The sequence below is a fragment of the Prosopis cineraria genome, unplaced genomic scaffold (genome assembly GCF_029017545.1).
Source record: "Prosopis cineraria cultivar Desert tree isolate PC_DT_omini unplaced genomic scaffold, ASM2901754v1 PC1, whole genome shotgun sequence".
Taxonomy (NCBI): domain Eukaryota; kingdom Viridiplantae; phylum Streptophyta; class Magnoliopsida; order Fabales; family Fabaceae; genus Prosopis; species Prosopis cineraria.
Window position 1 is genome coordinate 56300363 of NW_026555332.1, and position 18424 is coordinate 56318786.

Genomic DNA, 18424 nt, shown 5'->3' on the forward strand with positions numbered 1-18424 from the left:
CACATGTATTGATTTCACAGAGGCACAATGCAGGAGGTTTAATTCAGTCTCGCTTTCCCCGCGGGAACAATTGTTATGGGAACTTTCTGGTTTTCCCTATTCCGGCATACACTGATATCATTCTCGGAGAATGTTTTTAATTCGCAGGGTCTTGGGGTGAAAACTGAAACCCCGATAAGGGCATGAGTATAAATAGGAAGAGCAGTTCAACCACTTTTAAGTTTCTTGTAATGCCGTACGTCTTCTCATATTTCACGCTACCCAATACATATACGGATTGAATTCACTGAACAATGCTGAGACTGGCAAGTAGGAGGCAATTTATCTGACAAAGTAGAGAGTGAAAAAAAAAAAAAAAGAGGAGCAGGAGGAGGAAACTCCACTTAGCCAAGGCTTTCAACATTATATGAAGGGATAGAAAACCTTGATGTGGACACCTCTTCGCTTATTTTATTATTCTCTCTCGAGTTGCGGTTCTATTTGATAGTAAAAGACTCTGATCGATCGTCAAGGAGACCACAAAGGAAGGCTCGTCGTTAAGAGAATATATCGGCGCGCTGCATTGGTAGATCACCAGACCCCTGAAAGTTTTAGTGCATAGTACGTTACGCACTAGCCGTCGTATTCCTGGTAGACGCTTTTTGCACTAGCAGCAGTATGCATTGCATCGAATTAAAATTGTTGGGTATAAAGCAAGTAATAGTATCCTCCGCTTGAACTAATCAGCATCCCCGGTGGATGCCAAAGCGTGTTAGAAATAGAATGAGTAGCCTTCACCTCTCGTTCTCTTAGCCTCTAAGATGAAACAATCAATGCCATAGCAATCTACTCTCCCCATTAACCAAGCCACGTATCGTGCTTTGAACAAACAAAATAAATTTTAGCCTTCAGGATTTTGGCTTCCCCGCATAATCCATGAGAGAACCAAACAAATCAACAAAATTTTGAAAATGAAATCCTAGTTAGTTAGCATTTTGCTCGCCCCTTTTCTTTGGGTTCGCCTTCTTTATAATGTATCTTGATTTCAGTTGAAAACGTCATTTACTTGTTTGAATAACAAGATAAATTTTTATACCTGCAACGATTCCAAAAAATATAAGTACGCTGAAAGGATAGCAATTCCAGAAGGAAAATAACATATCTGGAGACAGAAAAGTGCTCAGCACCAACCCCATATATAGTGTTAGACATCAAATACTATCTAAGAAAGTTGACACTTGAAGACCTATAAAAATATCGATCATATTTTAAGGACCATGGATTTTTAAAGTTCTAAATTTTTCTACAGCCATTTGAGGTGCAAAATAGGAACAATTTATACAAAAATGCATGTATAATTGAAACACATTTAGTTTGGATGTACTCGGACGGAGAATTGATGTTGAATCAGGGTTCCTTGACCGGGGCAGCCGGTGAGTGTTGTGGCTGTCGCACGACCGGAATTTGCTGGTGCCTTTTGGTGCGGAATCCGGAGGCGTGAAGGACTTTAATGAATTTACAGTAAATAAACACAGCAGGCATTAAATACAAGTGGATTAACGGCAAAATATTTGCTGGATCCAAATGAACTGCAGCGTCCAATGGGCCGGCCTACCTTTGTGACAGGTTGGGCCATATAACGATAGTGTCATAACTCTTATGAAACTAAAATACAATGAATGAATTTGGAGGGTTGTGGACCTTGGGTCTTGGATGTGCGAAGGGAAATCGGGCAAGTGCCGTTTGCTTCGGGTCGGAACCACGGGCCTCTCTTTTGCAAATGACTGGGGATAGCGTTGCTTGGGCATATTATTGATTCATGGTAATTGATATGGCGTTATGTTATTTTCTTATCCAGAAATGGAAAGTTTTCACGTGTGAACTGTATTTGTTGGCATTGCGAAACGCTTGTTGCTGGATAGGAGGTGGGTTAGATAAATAAGAGCCGGTTTGTTTTAGTTTTTCTCTCTTCGTGAAAAAAAAAAGAATCTTTTTTCTTAAAGAGAGTCATCTTAAAAATGTTTTCCAGTGAAGAAAACGCATAACGTTATAGTATTTTCGATATTAAAATTTTGCATATTTTAAAATTTTGCATAAAAATGTTCTCCGTTTCAAATGCTCTCCCAGCCCCAACAGTTAGTTAATTTAATTTAACATTTTTGATTGAAAACAATGCAAACTAGTGGCACTTCTAGTATAATAGCAATTACTACTGAGGGAAAATCGCAAGATTTATAGTTTGGCTCTGGCCTCGTTTTTAATTGAAAAGGAAAAAAGAAAAACAAGATTTATAGTGTAGGAACATTGTGCAGTTTTTGCAATCAAGCAGTATAGTATATCTAGAATTTATTTTCGTTAACGAAATAACATCTATTTCACTAGTACACTTAAAAAAATTGGGTGGTGTCCATTTTTTTTAATAACGTTTAAAAGGTTAAAACAAAACAATGACATTTAAATCTCAAACTTAATTTATCAACAATTAATTTTTTAATTAAAAATACTTGCATGTACCAATTTAAATAATCATGAATACGAAAATTTCAGGTGCAAATAAAATATTTAAATCCTATGTTGGCAAAAATATATAAATCTCATACTTCCTCCATTAAAAAAATGTCTAAGTTTGATGCTAAAAAAATATAAGGTACTTTTAGTTTTTTGAAATGTAATTATTCTTTTTTTTTTAAAAGTATCTCTATTGATAGTGATTTTATATTTATTATAGGGTATTTAATAAGGATAAATATAAAAAAATAGGGTTAATTTAAAAGTAGGTAACCACTTTATTGAGAGGTGAGATTCAATTAAAAATGTCTTATATTTTTTAATGAAGGGAGTATATTTCAATTATTATCATCTAAATAACCATATAAACAAATCAAAGTTACTGTTTATAATGTATTAAGATAATGAAATTTTTGGCTTTCAATCTCAATTATAAATTTTTCTCTTCAAATTTTATTTTTAGTAATCAAGTTTTCAAAACTAAATTTCGAATATTGATAGTTAATATCATTATCACTGGTCTGACGGAAAAGTAACGCAATTGATTAAAAAAAAAAAAGTTGATACTGTATATGAGAAATGTTTGGATGGACTATGCATCATGTCATGCATACTCTATTTAATAAAATTAAACCAATTCAATTAAATAAAATATTATTCATTTCATTAAAAAATATAAAGTATTTTTTGAAGGGTTGAATGTTTAAAAATGTAAGATATTTTTAATATTTCGAGGTATAATCATTACCTTTTTTTTAAAAGTGTCCTTATTGACAATAACTTTATATTTATTAAACCAATTCAATTAAATAAAATATTATTCATTTTATTAAAAAATATAAGATATTTTTTTGAAGGATTGAATGTTTAAAAATGTAAGGTATTTTTAATTTTTTGAGGTGTAATTATTGTTTTTTTTTTCAAAAGTGTCCTTATTGACAATGACTTTATATTTATTATAGGGTGTTCAATAGGGGTAAATATGAAAAGATTAGATTAGTTGAAAAGTAGATAATTGCTTTATTGAAAGATGAAATTTGATTAAAAATATCTTATATTTTTTAATGAAGGGAATATATTATTATTATTATTATTATTATTATTATTATTATTATTATAATAGATTGCCCTTTGATTTTCTGTCTTTTCTTTTTTCTTATCATTATTAATGACATAATTAATTTATATTTATAATCATTTGAATATTATGTTTGTATTGAACGATTCATGCAAGAATTTTTTTCATTGTATATTTAGCAAAAGTATTCTTGAGCGGAACTCGTATGAATAATAAAACAACAAAGAATGCGCAGTTGAAGGAGAAATGATATATCATTATTCATAATCTATTCAATAAAATTACACTAATTCAATTAAATAAAATATTATATATCACTATTTTTAATGATTTTATTTTCATAACAAAATATTTATTTAATTTATTATTTTTTCATTATAATATCATTAATGTTATATCAGAATTAATTTATATTTAATATCATAAAAGTTTTATGTTTTTATTGTAAGCGTTGTAGATGGCGTCGTATTCTGGTCCAGAATTTCTTTCGTTCTAAGATGGAGTGTGTTTTGGTCTGAAGTTTAGGACGGAGTTGACGAGAAAGAAAGTGGGGTCATTTGATAGGTTTTTTTGTTTATGTTTAATTTTAAGGTTTAGCTGGCGTAATGAAAATTACAAAATGATGCAGTTTCGTTTTTGTTTGGTGAAGGGGGCAAATCCACGGGCCTGTCTAGATAACCCTCGGACAGGCAACCCTAGCTGGAAAATGCACACCTGGATCACATGGCCTATCTTCTTCGGCGCTCTGCCGTGCTGGGAGATCGTCGTCTCTGATCTCTATAACCGTAAGCTGTCGTCTCTCCCATCATGACCTGATTGTATTGCTGTTACAACTCTATACTGCCCCTATTTCAGATTCTTCCTTGCCACTTGTGTTTTGCTTTCTACTTCTATTCATGCTTTTCCCTCATTTTTTCGGGGTCTCAGCTGATTAAACTGGTAGCATCTTTATTTTAAAATGTTTTTGTTTCCCGTATCCATTATTTTCGAAGTTCTATTTGTTGCAGATTTTTTTTTGGCAGGGGGAGGGGGTTTGAAACATGATACCTGCATATATTTTATTATTCCACATTCATTGGTTTTTTTCGAAGATACTATTCATTGACCATGAATTATCCACGCTTATTCTGTGATTTTTATAGTTTATGCACTGTGTTGTACTGATATGCTGGGATTTATATATCCTAAGCTCAGCGATATTGTAGTTTTCTGCTGTCTTGTTCTGCTAAATTCATTCATTTTCATTTTAGATTCTTATGCCTGGAAGAAAAGCTTGCAAACGATACATAGTTGAAATAATTACTGTTCATAATATTCTCCATTTTTTATCTCATTTTATGGATTTTAGTAATGTTACTTCATGCAGCGACAGAGAAAGAGTTCCAACTTCTAGTCCTCCGAGTATTGTGCTAACACCCCACACTCCCTCTCTTCCTTGTATCTGGACTCCATTGCCTACCCTGCTTCTTCCTCAGCGATCAAACCCTACTCAAGCTTCTTTTGACTCCGTCATTTCACTGCCTCACCCTTTACTCATATACATTTGTCGTGATTTAAAAGATAAGCCTCTCGATGGCCTCAACACCACCACAATGTTCAATTACTGCAGCAAAACCATACCAAAACCACCCATATCCTCAGAACCACAAGCGCAACCTCAGAAACCAACGCCATGACCAGCACCAAAACAATCGATATTGGGCCCAAAACAAAGTCTTTCCCACAAAACCTTCTCATTTACCTCGCAATGCATCAAAACCAAGCACCATCCCTTGCCCAGTCCCCCAAAACCCGAGCTTTTCATCGTTCTGCCCTCTTCCTTCCCCAAAATCTGAACTTGCTGTAGACTTCTCTGGTCGACGGTCTACCCGGTTTGTCTCCAAAATGCACCTTGGACGACCTAAATCTGGTTTTACCTGCCCCCACACCTCCATAGCTGAGGAGGTCCTGCTGCATCTCATGCAATGCAGTAATGAAGTTGAGGCTCTTGAAGATATATTGGTTAATTTTGAACATAAGTTATGTGGGTGTGATGATTATGCATATTTAATTCGTGAACTTGGGAATAGAGGTGAATGCTGGAAAGCAAATATGTGTTTTGAATTTGCAGTGAGAACGGAGAAAAGAAAGTATGAACAGGGTAGACTGACTAGCACGATGATCAGTACCCTTGGTAGGTTAGGGAAGGTTGATCTTGCAAAGAGGGTATTTGAAATGGCAAAGGATAAAGGGTACGGAAACACAGTTTATGCTTTTTCTGCCATCATTAGCGCATATGGGCGTAATGGTCACTACAATGAGGCAAGACGGATCTTTGAGTCAATGAAACAATCTGGTCTAAAACCAAATTTGGTCACGTATAATGCTGTGATTGATGCTTGTGGGAAAGGGGGTGTGGAATTTAAGAGAGTGGTGGAGATCTTTGATGAAATGCTTAAAAATGGTGTTCAACCTGATCGAATTACTTATAATTCACTTCTTGCGGTTTGCAGTAGAAGCGGGTTGTGGGAGGCAGCTCGAAACTTATTCAGTGAGATGGTTGACAGAGGGGTTGACCAGGATATTTTCACTTACAATACGTTTCTGGATGCACTGTGCAAAGGTGGACAGATGGATATGGCCATTCAGGTCATGGCTGAGATGCCTGCAAAGAAAGTTTTTCCCAATGTGGTGACTTATAGTACTATAGTTGATGGTTATGCCAAGGCTGGTAGATTAGAAGAGGCACTGAATTTTTTCAATGAAATGAAATTTCTGTCAATTGGTCTTGATAGGGTCTCGTATAATACACTGCTTTCAATTTATGCAAAGCTTGGCAGGTTTGAGGAGGCCATGGACATATGCAAGGAGATGGAGAGTTGTGGGATAAAGAAGGATGTTGTGACTTACAATTCACTTTTGGGTGGTTATGGCAAGCAAGGGAAGTATGATGAAGTTCAGAGAGTATTTAAAGAGATGAAAGCAGAAAACGTACGTCCAAATGTTTTAACTTATTCAACACTGATTGATGTGTACTCAAAAGGTGGAATGTATAAGGAGGCAATGGAGGTTTTTAGAGAGTTCAGGAAGGCAGGATTGAAGGCTGATGTTGTCCTTTATAGTGCATTAATTGACGCTCTTTGCAAGAATGGGTTAGTTAAATCTGCTGTGATGTTGCTAGATGAGATGACAAAGGAAGGAATCAAGCCCAATGTTGTCACTTACAACTCCATAATTGATGCCTTTGGTCGGTCTGCAGCTGTGGAATGTGCTTTTGATGGCTTTGCTCAATCTAGTGATCATCAACTTGAAACTTCATCTTCAAGGCTTATTGAGGGTTCTGTTCAAGATGAGGTGGAAGTTAAGGAGGACAGCACAATCTTTAAGATGTTTGGGCAGCTTGCTGCTGAAACATCAGGCCTTGCACATAAAGATGGAGGGAGCAAACAAGACATTTCCTACATATTAGGGGTTTTTCAGAAAATGCATGAGCTGGAAATTAAACCAAATGTTGTCACATTCTCTGCCATTTTGAATGCTTGCAGGTATATAACAAATCAGTCTTTCTGCTTAATTCTCTTTTATGCCGCTTATGTAGTTACTTGTCATTAGGGCTCATAAAATTCATGGCCATTGAGCAGAAGGCCCTATCAAACCTTGGGAATTTCTTATCTTGTCAAGTTGCGTACGTATAAGCAGAAGCCTTTTTAACTGGTCATCTGTTCACGACCAAATTGTATAATGGAAGGGACTTCTTCATCTTCTTTTTTTTCTAAGCATTCTAATGAAAGTGTTCCTTCACTCAGTTGAACCCAATCACCACTTTGAATTTTTGTCACCTGCATGATGACTCCATTATTTTTTGGAAATTTCTGTTTAATGCATAAATATCTTCTGTATTTTTTGTCTACTCTAGTATAAATTAATTTAAATCAGAACTTCAACAATAGATTTTTTTTTTTTTTTTTACACGCACAGCCTTCCAAATGAAATATCTGGATCTGCCACAACTTGTCACTATAGAATGAAAGTATAAACTGTATGTGCAAGGGAAAGCTCAAAACCTTCCTGACTCTCTAGATTACTCAGAACCAGTAATAGTTGTTGAAGCATATGAGCACATTTTGTTCTTGTATTTAGTCTTAATTTCAGTTGTATGTCACTGTTATGGTTGTGTTTTGTCTTTTTCAAAAATGTATGATGCTTTTTGGTTGGAGACGTGATATGTAAAGCATGACATGCTTACTTTGGCTCGTACAAGTTTAGGCTTTTAAAACAAATAGAATTTGACAATAACTCCAGTCCTCCAATCTATTTCCTGCTCAAGGTCTGCTTGTTTCATTTCCTTATTACTGCCTGTCTCCTGATGTTATTTGGGTAATATGTACTTGTATGTTCATTTTGCCAAGTGTATAATTTGGTCCTTGGATGCAGCCGGTGCAATTCATTTGAAGATGCTTCAATGTTATTGGAGGAGCTCCGCCTATTTGATAACCAGGTTTACGGTGTGGCCCATGGACTACTAATGGGTTACAGGGAAAACATTTGGGTTCAGGCTCAATCACTGTTTGATGAAGTCAAGCATATGGATTCTTCAACAGCATCTGCCTTTTATAATGCCCTTACTGACATGCTTTGGCACTTTGGTCAGGTAAAATTGATTGATTACGAATGCATTTTGGCATCTGGAAATGCAGTAATTTGCAACAACTTGGTTTTACAAATGTCTTAGCAGAGGTATTATCAAGGTATTAAAAAGACTGGACTAGCCATTGAATTAGCGTCTCAACCAGTTTAATGAATGATTTTGTCTTAATACTTTGTTTCAGTGAAACCATAAGAAATGCACACACACACAGATATGTAAGTAGACGAGCAGAACTGGTCAACCGCTAGTTTAACCGATTTTGACTAGTTCGAGGTTGGGTTAACTTGTTTTTTTTTTCCTTTCGTTTGCCCTTTAGTTTCGACGGGCCCTGGCACTGGTTTGTTTTTTTCTTGGTTGAATTGATCAGTTTAATGTAGTTCTTTAAACGTTGGGTGTCTATACAGCTCATTTTTGCTTGATTGACTTTCCCATTGATGTTTTTCTATGAAATTGGTGTCAGAAACGAGGAGCCCAGCTGGTTGTGCTTGAAGGGAAACGTCGAAATGTTTGGGAGAGTGTCTGGTCTGATTCTTGTGTTGATCTGCATCTGATGTCTTGCGGTGCTGCTTGTGCAATGGTCCATGCATGGTTGCTCAATATCCGTTCAGTTGTTTTTGAAGGCCGTGAACTGCCTAAGCTATTAAGGTATGCATCTTTTTTGTTTGTAAGGTTAGCGTTGCGATCTTCTTTGGGGGAATTAATGAGGGTATACGATTTAATGATAATATGTGGCAGCATTCTGACCGGATGGGGCAAGCATAGCAAAGTAGTTGGTGATGGCACTTTGAGAAGAGCTGTTGAGGCACTTCTCAGTGGCATGGGCGCGCCCTTCCAGGTCGCCGAGTGTAACTTAGGTAGGTTCATATCAGCAGGATCTGTGGTCGCTGCCTGGTTGAAAGAACCAGGCACATTAAACTTGCTTGTACTACATGATGACAAAAGTGATCCTGAGGACGCAAAATCAGGACGAATTTATGATTTGACAATGCTCAGCTTGTAGATAAGTGCATGTGCTCGCCCCCTTTTTTGGGCCGTTAAAGTGTAAATGTATATATTTTGCTAGGGATGTAGAATGTTCCTTGTTCTTTGGTCAGGCTCTTTGTGGTTTCCAGATTTGGTCATTGAAATGCTAGCATCTGGTGCAGTCGTCCTGACACTTGTAATAGAAATTTAGGTGGTTGTATTTTTCAGATTGCACGTGCCACTATACTATAAGACCAATAGTGATTTGAATCACCAGATAAGACACAAGATTCAAGCATTTGGGGTCACTGGATCCCGATCATGATTAATGCATTCAGTCAATTGTTATCAACGTCTCTCTAAAAGATATAGAAAGCCCCCCCTTACGTGTGATTTGTGAGACTAGCGCGGCATATTTGAACGCGGCAAAGGAATTGTGGAATTTCATTAGTGGAGAATTCAAACTCAACTGCCAATGGCTGTTGCGGAATGCCAATCGCGATTTCCACCCTTTATTACGAAAAGATTGGCATGGCTCTTAATTTTCAAACCCGAGTAATCAGTATATTATTTTGTAAATTAATACAAAATAATATATTAAATAGTATATTTATAAGTCATAAAAGTGTAGGTTTTATAGTTGAAGAAGTATATTTTATTTGTTATATCTTATATAGTGCAAGGGAAAACGTGTCTAGTTTTTAAATTTGTTTTGAGTTCATTGGTAACTAAGTAGTGTGTTATGCCACTATTTGATATTTATGATTTGAAAATAGTATGATTCTCAATATTTTGTATGCTTTTTTATCTAGTAGTAGTAGTATTAATAATATCAACGGGCCCTTTGATTTTTAAGAGAGAATTAAATAAAAAAAATTACATATTATTTTAAATGAAATACAATAAGAAAAATGATTATAAAATAGTAAATATTACATTGAAGATTCCTAAATTGAGTGTATTATCTCCATAAGAGTATTTAACTTATACCCGTCTCGATTGGCTTGGTTTCATTCCGATTATATTGGAATGGGTTTCGTCTCAATCCAAAAATAATCAGGACAAAACTTTACTAAATGAGATGAGAAAGGGATTCAGAATGAGGAAACTGGATGGGACATTGGATTACCCTCGAGATGTTTTGTTCCATCTCAAATATTATATAAATTTATATATCTATATATATTATTTTTTGTTTGAAAAATATATATTACATATATTAATATAATTTATTTTTATATTTATCTATTTAATAACTTTTGTTTATATTGTATTTCTTGCTTTATTTTAGAAAGAGTCATTAGCTTAACAATTAACATATTTCAACTAAAAAAAATGACTTGAAATTATACCGAGCTTGTCTGATGTTGTTATTCTTATAGTTTAGAGAACACTTATAATTGCTATTATAATGTATTATGTCTCATGTCTAATTGACTTTAAGTTGTACATTTGTAGTTGTGATTAATGAAATTATATAATTGTTGTGATTTACGCATTCATGTTATTTTAATTTTAAACTTAATAAATTACGAGATTTAAAATTTTAATTAATGAATATTATTATCTATACTTTTTTTCCATATTGTTTGCTTTATCAGGACGGTGGAATGTCTTGATCTCGTCCTTATTCTTAATAGGATGAGACAATTTTTTAAATAAGATAGGACATGAGACAAAAATTTAGATTGATAATTTTTCAAGACAGGACACAAAATAGGAATGTCTTAATCTTGTCCCATCCCGTAAACACTTTTAAACTTCTCTATATTGTGCGTGAGGTTTTATAGGGCTCTGTGATAGTACTTGGTAAGCTTTTCTTTCCAGATCACTCTAAGAAGAATTGCTATGCAAGTTGATGGTTTCAAATTTAGGAATATTCCATAGCTTCAATGGTTTGGCTGTCAAGAACCAAAGACTCAGCCTCTTTCTCCATAACCGTGATAAGTGAGTTTTTTTTTTTTTTAAAATTAAAGGGTAAAAGCAAAACAAAGTTCACAACGGGATTAGTGCGGAAAGCAAAAAACTAAGCAGAAACAAAACATCAAAGAAACTAAGACAGAATCAGCACTAGAGCTCAGCCAATGCTCTCTCGTTCTGCATCAGATGAATGCTGCCACAAGGAGATCACGGAACAGCCATGGAGCAAAAAACGTGCTAGGGAAGGTGGCGGAACTCCCTTGGAGCTAAAAGAGAGAAAACTTCAGTAGAGTCCACTTTACTTCTATATCTATATTCAAATCAGGCAAAGAAGAGAGGTCTACTTGAAGCCTTTTTGACAACCCATAATTCAGACAAGAAAGCTGAGTCAGCAGCAACACTCATCAACTAGAGAGAAACCTTCCCAGGCAATCACGAGCAACGATACCAATACCTGCTTTTTTAGACTTGCCACGAAAAAAACCATCACAATTGAGTTTAATGTGATTTTCAGGTGGCGGAGACTAATAACAAGCATTCATCGATTCAGAAACGAGTGACTGACAAAGTAGACTCCATGCTTTCGAGTATTCGTGGAGACTCACACCAGCGCGTGGAATCAATTTGCCTGCGTCTGGGAGGTCATTCCCAAAAATTATTTTGCAGCGAAGTTTCCAGACGTTTCCGCAGAACCCCGCTACATTCACTTTCCCTTTCCCGTAGTCGTCTAGTGGACATGAGCAAATCAAATTATAATTGGGGCCAACATCCATATTCTTCTACAGTTCTTTTGGTAATGCATCTTTCTTTGTTCCTTTGATTCCCTCTTCGTCAATCACGTCTTTTTTATCCATTATCATATAAATACAAATTTCCAGGATGTGCCAGAACAGGAGTATATTTCCATAATTTATACTCCAGTAACATCCATTATCTTTATTGTCCCGGAAATTATCTCTATCGTTACATGTGTATTAACAAAAATAAAAGTTATTGTTATTTAAATGTTTTCTAAGTTTTTGCGTTTTTTTAATACAAAAATTTCATGTCCGGTATCTTATTGGAGAATAACGCCCAGTTAGGGCTGGCTATTCCATCATGATTCTTTTCACAGGGTTTTAATTTTCGGTTTGATCTAAAGGGGGTGTGATTCGACATTAACTGTTATCCAATTATGGTTTAAAAAAAAAAAAAAACTGTTATCCAATTATATATGCTCACGGGGGCAGAAAAGAAAACCTAAAAATCGAAAACGTCGGGTCGGGTGGGGGATAATATGGATAGCCCATGGCCCAATTAACCCTAGACACGAAATGCACATAAGGCTGCTCCTCTCTATCTCCATCGGCGGTTCGCCGTTCGGGAAGTTCGTCGTCGTCTCAAGAATTGTGAGAATTCCTCTCTCACCAAATGCTCTAATCCCTTGATTTTAGGGTTGCTTTGAAATTCCTTACTGTGCCTTTTATTCAGATTCATTATGCCTACTTGGTTTTTACTTCCTATTTCTACCAGCTTTCTTCCCAATCATTTTTGTTGGGTTTTACTTGATGAAGATAACATCATATTGAGTTTTAAATGTTCGTCTCGTATTTATTATCCATGAATTTCTTCCCTTTCCCATCGTTTGCGGCCTCCCTTATCCTTACGTCAGGGGAAGGGGATTTGAATTTTGATATGTAGCTGCTGCAATTCAACTTACTGTAGGCGTTGTGTGTGACTCTGAATTGTTTCCTTCTGGTCTGTGCTTGTCGCTTTTTACTTGTCTGATTTTGTAAATAAAAAACCGCTTCACCCACCGTTTGGCATATGTACGCTAATGGCCTTGGGGGCTCTTGCATGCTATTGAATGAATATCCTTGGATGTGTATCTATAGTTCTTTACTACATTATTTCAGCTCAGCTATATCGTATTTCTGTCCTAATTTATACCATTTGAGCTTCTTATGACTTAGGAGAAGAGACAAATGACACACAGTTGAACTAAACGATTCCTTTTTTATTCTCTTTATGGATTTCAATATTGTTACTCAATGCAGGGATTCAGTTTAAAGGGGGTTGCTTAATGGCAAATAGACCTGATCCAGATATTGATGACGATTTTAGTGAACTTTACAAGGAGTACACTGGCCCTCCTGGAACTGCTACTACTAATTCCCTAGAGAAGACAAAGTCAAACAAGAGGTCTCATGCAGGGTCTGACGAGGAGGAGGAGCCTCGTGACCCTAATGCTGTCCCAACTGATTTCACTAGCCGAGAAGCCAAGGTCTGGGAGGCTAAGTCAAAGGCTACTGAGAGGAACTGGAAGAAAAGAAAAGAAGAAGAAATGATCTGCAAACTTTGTGGTGAATCTGGGCATTTCACTCAGGTATTTTGCAAGTTGTTGACTATGTTCTTGCAATGTGGACAGAAACATGCCCAAACTTTTTATTTTTACCGGTGTATCCATGCTTTACGTTGAATCTTGAGGCAAGCCTAAGTGAGCAAATTGTTAAGATTGGCGTTAAATTTTACATGTATTATGAGATAAGTGGGTGAAATTGGATGATTTTAAACAACAGGAAGCAACATTATGCCCCTTTTTTTCAACTAGGGGGACCCCATTCAATCTCTTACAAAATTGGAGGGGCCAAATGTGTATATTTATTCATTCATTTACCACTTACCACCACCATCTGATTGGTTAAATGCAATTTTATCTGTAACTATAGGGTTGCCCATCTACACTAGGAGCCAATCGCAAGTCTCAAGATTTCTTTGAAAGAGTACCAGCAAGAGACAAACATATGAGAGCACTTTTCACAGAGAAAGTTATAAGCAAGATTGAGAGGGATATTGGATGCAAGATAAAGATGGATGAGAAATTTATTATTGTCAGTGGTAAGGATAGATTAATTTTGGCAAAAGGTGTTGATGCTGTACACAAGATTAGAGAGGAGGGCAATCAAAGGGGGTCTTCTAGTTCTCACATGACCACATCTAGGTCACCTGAGAGAAGTCCTGCTGGTGGACGGTTTCAACGCTCTGAGCCCCCAAGGTCTCACTCTGGACCTCGTAATACTACTCATTTTCAACAGAGGTTTGGTAGGCAAGAGAGGGTTGTTGAAGACCGTGTAAGAGAGGACTTTCAAAAATTTCCAAGAGGTTCTCCACAAGGTAGGGACAGCATAGGGTTTGTTTACGACATCCTTAGAAAGCTGGTAATCTCATGTTCATAGATTTTTAGGCTTCTTTTTACTTTTTCTTTGGGTGAAAATTTCCCTTGATGTGTAGTTTTTTAATAATGTTGTTCTTGCTTATATTTGCTTGCAGCAAGAGGTAAGTCCTTAGCCTTCGAGCATTATCTCCTTCCTCCAGTAACTTTCTTAAGTGGGTCTGAAATGAAGGGTTGCCTCCATTACGAACTTGTTTACTGAAAGGATTTGGCTCCCATGGTTTCACTTTGCAGATTATAAAGATAGGTTTTGTATTTAAAGCTACATCTATGTTGGCATATCAAGTGCTAATTTGTTTAGTTTAAGAAAACCATCTATGTTGGCATCCTGGATCAAGTGCTTGACATGTTCTTCATTTGATGAAGCTTTTGGAAATAGTGGGGGTAGAGGTCGTCCGAGCCATTCAAGATCTCCTAGAGAAGCACCTTATACAGGCAACCCATATAATTCATATGATGACCGTAATCTAAACATGGGCACATACAGAAATGATGGATGGGATTCACAAGCTAGAGAATCTGATATCCAATCTGGTCATCAGTTTGATTGCAATGCCTTCCCACAGACATTAGAAGAATTAGAGATGGAGTATAAAAGGGAGGCCACAGAGCTTGGAAGAATCCGTGATAGAGAAGAAGATGAAGAAAATTTTAGGCATCGTGAGGTGCAATTTACATGTTCAAATCATTTGATCTTGGGCTATAATTGACTTCCTTCGTTCTTCACATGCTAATGGTGTTGGGTGAATATGCATTTTGCTACAACGAGATTTGTGAATAACTGAATCTTTTACGTACTGAATGTCAAATGTCTGAAGCTTTGAGCCCAATCGTGGATGTGTGGATGGCAATATTGGTTATTAACTGACTGCAAATGTGGGAGTTGTTTCCTGTGTGTCTAATATTAACTTAAGCTGCACAATTAAGTTCTGTTTTATTTAATAATGCTGGTCCTTTGTTTGAGAACTGTTAAATAGTGAACAGTTGCTGGTTCCGGTTAAGTTAGAATAGTTCGTTGCTTCATTTTTGCTAAGCTTGTATTGGAAGTTCTTTAAGATTATTATTATGCTCTCTTTGCAAGTGATGGAAATGCAAATGGTTGTTTATGCTTATGCATGCTTCTAATTATTGTCGTTTGTCTATATATGCCATTAGCTTAGTGTTCTTTTTCATGTTAAAATTTTGAATCAATTTTGAGTCTTTGGAATTATTGCTATTTTGCTTGTTGACAAAACTTTACTGTTTTTGATATTTTATTGAAGGCTGTTAGAGATACGAGGGAGAACTACATGAACAAAGTAGCTATGCTGAGGGCCACACATGCCAAACAGTGGGAAGAATTTCTTCAGCTTGATGCCCAGAGGCGTCAACAGCAGGCTGTCCAACAAATGCCTACATCTGGTTTTGGGGGTTATAAACAGCAGAACTTTTCTGAATATGATGGATCCACAACCAACCCTCATTATACTGGGGCCAGCTTACCCTTGGAATTGAGGAACAGGTTCTCAAACACTATGGAAAACTATCCTACCAGGCGTCATGAGAATTTTGGTGAATTTCAGAGGCGTGGAGATTTTCCGAAAGCTTACAACAGATATTAAAATTCTGTGTGGATAAAGTGGTGAGTTATTCTGCTGACTCTTGCAAACCAACTAAAAGGTTATGATGCTCTATGTTAGAGCTCATGGTTTCACCCTGCAATTGCATACTCATGTTATGGTTTTGTTAAATTCCACTCTCCAGTTGTGGACCCTGGCCTGGGTTGGATATAGTTCCTTGTAACTATTTAGCAGTACATTAGTATGGAGGGCTCACCTTGTGCTATTTTTATTGCTGTCACAGAGAGGGGTCTTGTTTTGTTTATTTAACCGGTCATTTGGCTGATCCCTAATGTCAACTTTAGCTTAAATTTCCCTCGTAAAATATTTTCAGGGTCCAGATTGATCGGGTAGGCGTGTGAGGCGCAGGGCAGCCCATAAGGTAGGTATGTTGGTTATGGTGTTAGGATTGGGAAGCGATATTGTTTATGGAACCAATTTTATTAGGTAACTCGGCTGTTCAGCCGTGTTAAGAACTTTGATGTGAGTTACGATTTTTTTTCCTTTCTTTGGGGGCTTATTTTACTTCATTGAATATGGTGGTTACTTGGCAATCTAATCAATATCGTTTTGCGGAGATATCCTTTGGTTCACGCCTGGTGGGATCGTGGTGGTGGTGGAAGGTGCCATACTACGTTTTCTGTTGTGATTATTTAATTGCCAGGGGTTAGTATAGGCCTAGGGTATTTCCATTCTTGGGTAAACATGTTCGGGGGCTGATTAACGGGCGTAGCAGTAAATGTGAAAACTACTTTCACGGACCCGGTATCTTTCTCATCATCCAACTCGTGGTTCCCTGCAATTACAACTTTCAAGTTCCAATCATGGGATTTGATGTCAAGCTCATAGAGCCTCATCATTGCACCTAGTGCTGGCCAGCGAAGTAGCTACTATGCTATTGGTCTCGTTGCAACGTAGTACATCTTAATCGCTGATCTGTTCCTTTGTTCTGTTTTGTGGGGGTTGACGTGGACGAAAATAGTTGAGCTCTGAGAAGGGAATATGGGGCGGAGTGGCCTACCATGGCGGACTTTGTTGCGACCGCTTCTTGAAATGGATGCATGCGAGTTGAGCTGAAGCCACGGAACATTGTGGTTCCCTGGGAGTTTAGGCCTCAATTAGACAATTAATATTATTTCCCAGATCTGATTCCCGCGGGGTGCAATTGACAGTTGTTAGGAATCCGCTATTTCCTTGCTCTTATCTTATTAATCAGCCAGATCTCTTCTTCCTTGATGTTTTAAATATGATCCATACTCCCCCTGGCCCATATTGTAGGATATATTTAATCAATTTTGTGGTTTTTAATGAATAATATTAAATATTTTTATGCTTGTAAAAATGTTTACTTTTCAATTTTATTTTTCACTAAAGTTAATTACTATGATGAAATGTCTAGGAGTTACTCCCTCCTGCCCTTTTTATCAGTTATATTTAAGTTTTTTTCGGTCACTTGTATAAATCATTTTTTCTTCTTTTTGTTTTTTTTTTTGTTTTTTTTGTAAATCTTCGATGTACAATTCCAAAACTATCTTTGAATAAATTCTGAAAAGAAAGTATAATATTTTAAGTTTTAAAAAACTCTTTCTACGTATTTCCTCTAATTTTTATTATAAGATATTTTTAACTGTTTTATGTATATTAAAAAAATTAGTTTTTTTATATCACAAAAAAAATGGTAGGTACTTTTATTTTTACTCTTGAATTTAAATAATAATATAATTACATCAAAAACTTTCACACTAATCAAGAGAAGAGTAAAATTGAAAAAATGGCTTAGTTATTATAAAATATCTTATATTTTGATCAAAAAAATAATTTTTAAAAAGTGTTTTATAAATAAAATTGAAGGGAGTATCACATAATTCTTTTTTAGAAGTGATTTATTTTGAAAATAATTTTATTATTCTAACTAATGCATGTTGGATTTGGTGAGTGAGTGGGGTGTGATTTATTAAAAAAAAGAGTGAAGGGAGTATAGCTTGTTCAATTAAGAGTGTGTAACATTTAAAAAAGATTAAAATATATATTTAGTCTTTTAATTTTGTACAAAGTTTTATTTTAATCCTTTAAATTTATAAAGTGTCTTTTTAATTCTTTAACTCTAGCATTATTAGTTTTATTTTTACAAATTTTTACATTAAACTTTTAAATATTGAAGAAATATTTTTAAATGTTGACATATTAAGTTTAATTTTTTTTAAAATTATAATAATAATACAACAATAACAACAAGCCTTATCTCATTAGGTGGAGTCGATTTCATGAATTATATGATGTCATTGTACTTTATTATTTATTAAGCTTTTTGAAATTTTGTTAATTAAAAGGTTTCGCTCAACAACTTTTAAAAGTGTTATCTTTGGTCTTCATCTACCTTTCTTGATAAGGTTCGGTCATTTGTTTTACTCTCCTCATAGATGCCTCTTATAATTTTCTTTGTATATGTTCGAACCACCTCAAATGATTTTTTACTATTTTTCCTTCAATAGGTGCAATGCCTGTTTTTTCTTGTATTCATTCATTTTAATTTTTTTCTT

The 18424-nt window shown here is 35.7% G+C and overlaps 2 protein-coding genes across 4 annotated transcripts; both read left to right on the forward strand.

The window, feature by feature from the left end:
- The first annotated feature begins 4046 nt into the window (after positions 1-4046).
- LOC129318868 (pentatricopeptide repeat-containing protein GUN1, chloroplastic) lies at positions 4047-9507 on the forward strand. Of its 2 annotated transcripts, XM_054963848.1 has the most exons (6): positions 4047-4112; positions 4215-4350; positions 4932-7089; positions 7979-8195; positions 8653-8837; positions 8928-9507. In XM_054963848.1, the coding sequence occupies exons 3-6, from the start codon at positions 5138-5140 to the stop codon at positions 9190-9192; spliced, it is 2619 nt and encodes an 872-aa protein (XP_054819823.1). In that variant the 5' UTR covers positions 4047-4112; positions 4215-4350; positions 4932-5137; the 3' UTR covers positions 9193-9507. The 2 variants fall into 2 exon arrangements, with proteins under 2 accessions (XP_054819823.1, XP_054819830.1); XM_054963855.1 differs by lacking the exon at positions 4047-4112 and having other exon boundaries at positions 4185-4350.
- Positions 9508-11849: 2342 nt separating this feature from the next.
- On the forward strand, positions 11850-17208 carry LOC129321969 (uncharacterized). 2 transcript variants are annotated; one of them, XM_054967999.1, is made up of 6 exons: positions 11850-11868; positions 13112-13440; positions 13784-14228; positions 14653-14951; positions 15549-15907; positions 16219-17208. In XM_054967999.1, the coding sequence occupies exons 2-5, from the start codon at positions 13138-13140 to the stop codon at positions 15885-15887; spliced, it is 1386 nt and encodes a 461-aa protein (XP_054823974.1). In that variant the 5' UTR covers positions 11850-11868; positions 13112-13137; the 3' UTR covers positions 15888-15907; positions 16219-17208. The 2 variants fall into 2 exon arrangements, with proteins under 2 accessions (XP_054823974.1, XP_054823964.1); XM_054967989.1 differs by lacking the exon at positions 11850-11868 and adding an exon at positions 12312-12463.
- The last annotated feature ends 1216 nt before the right edge of the window (positions 17209-18424 follow it).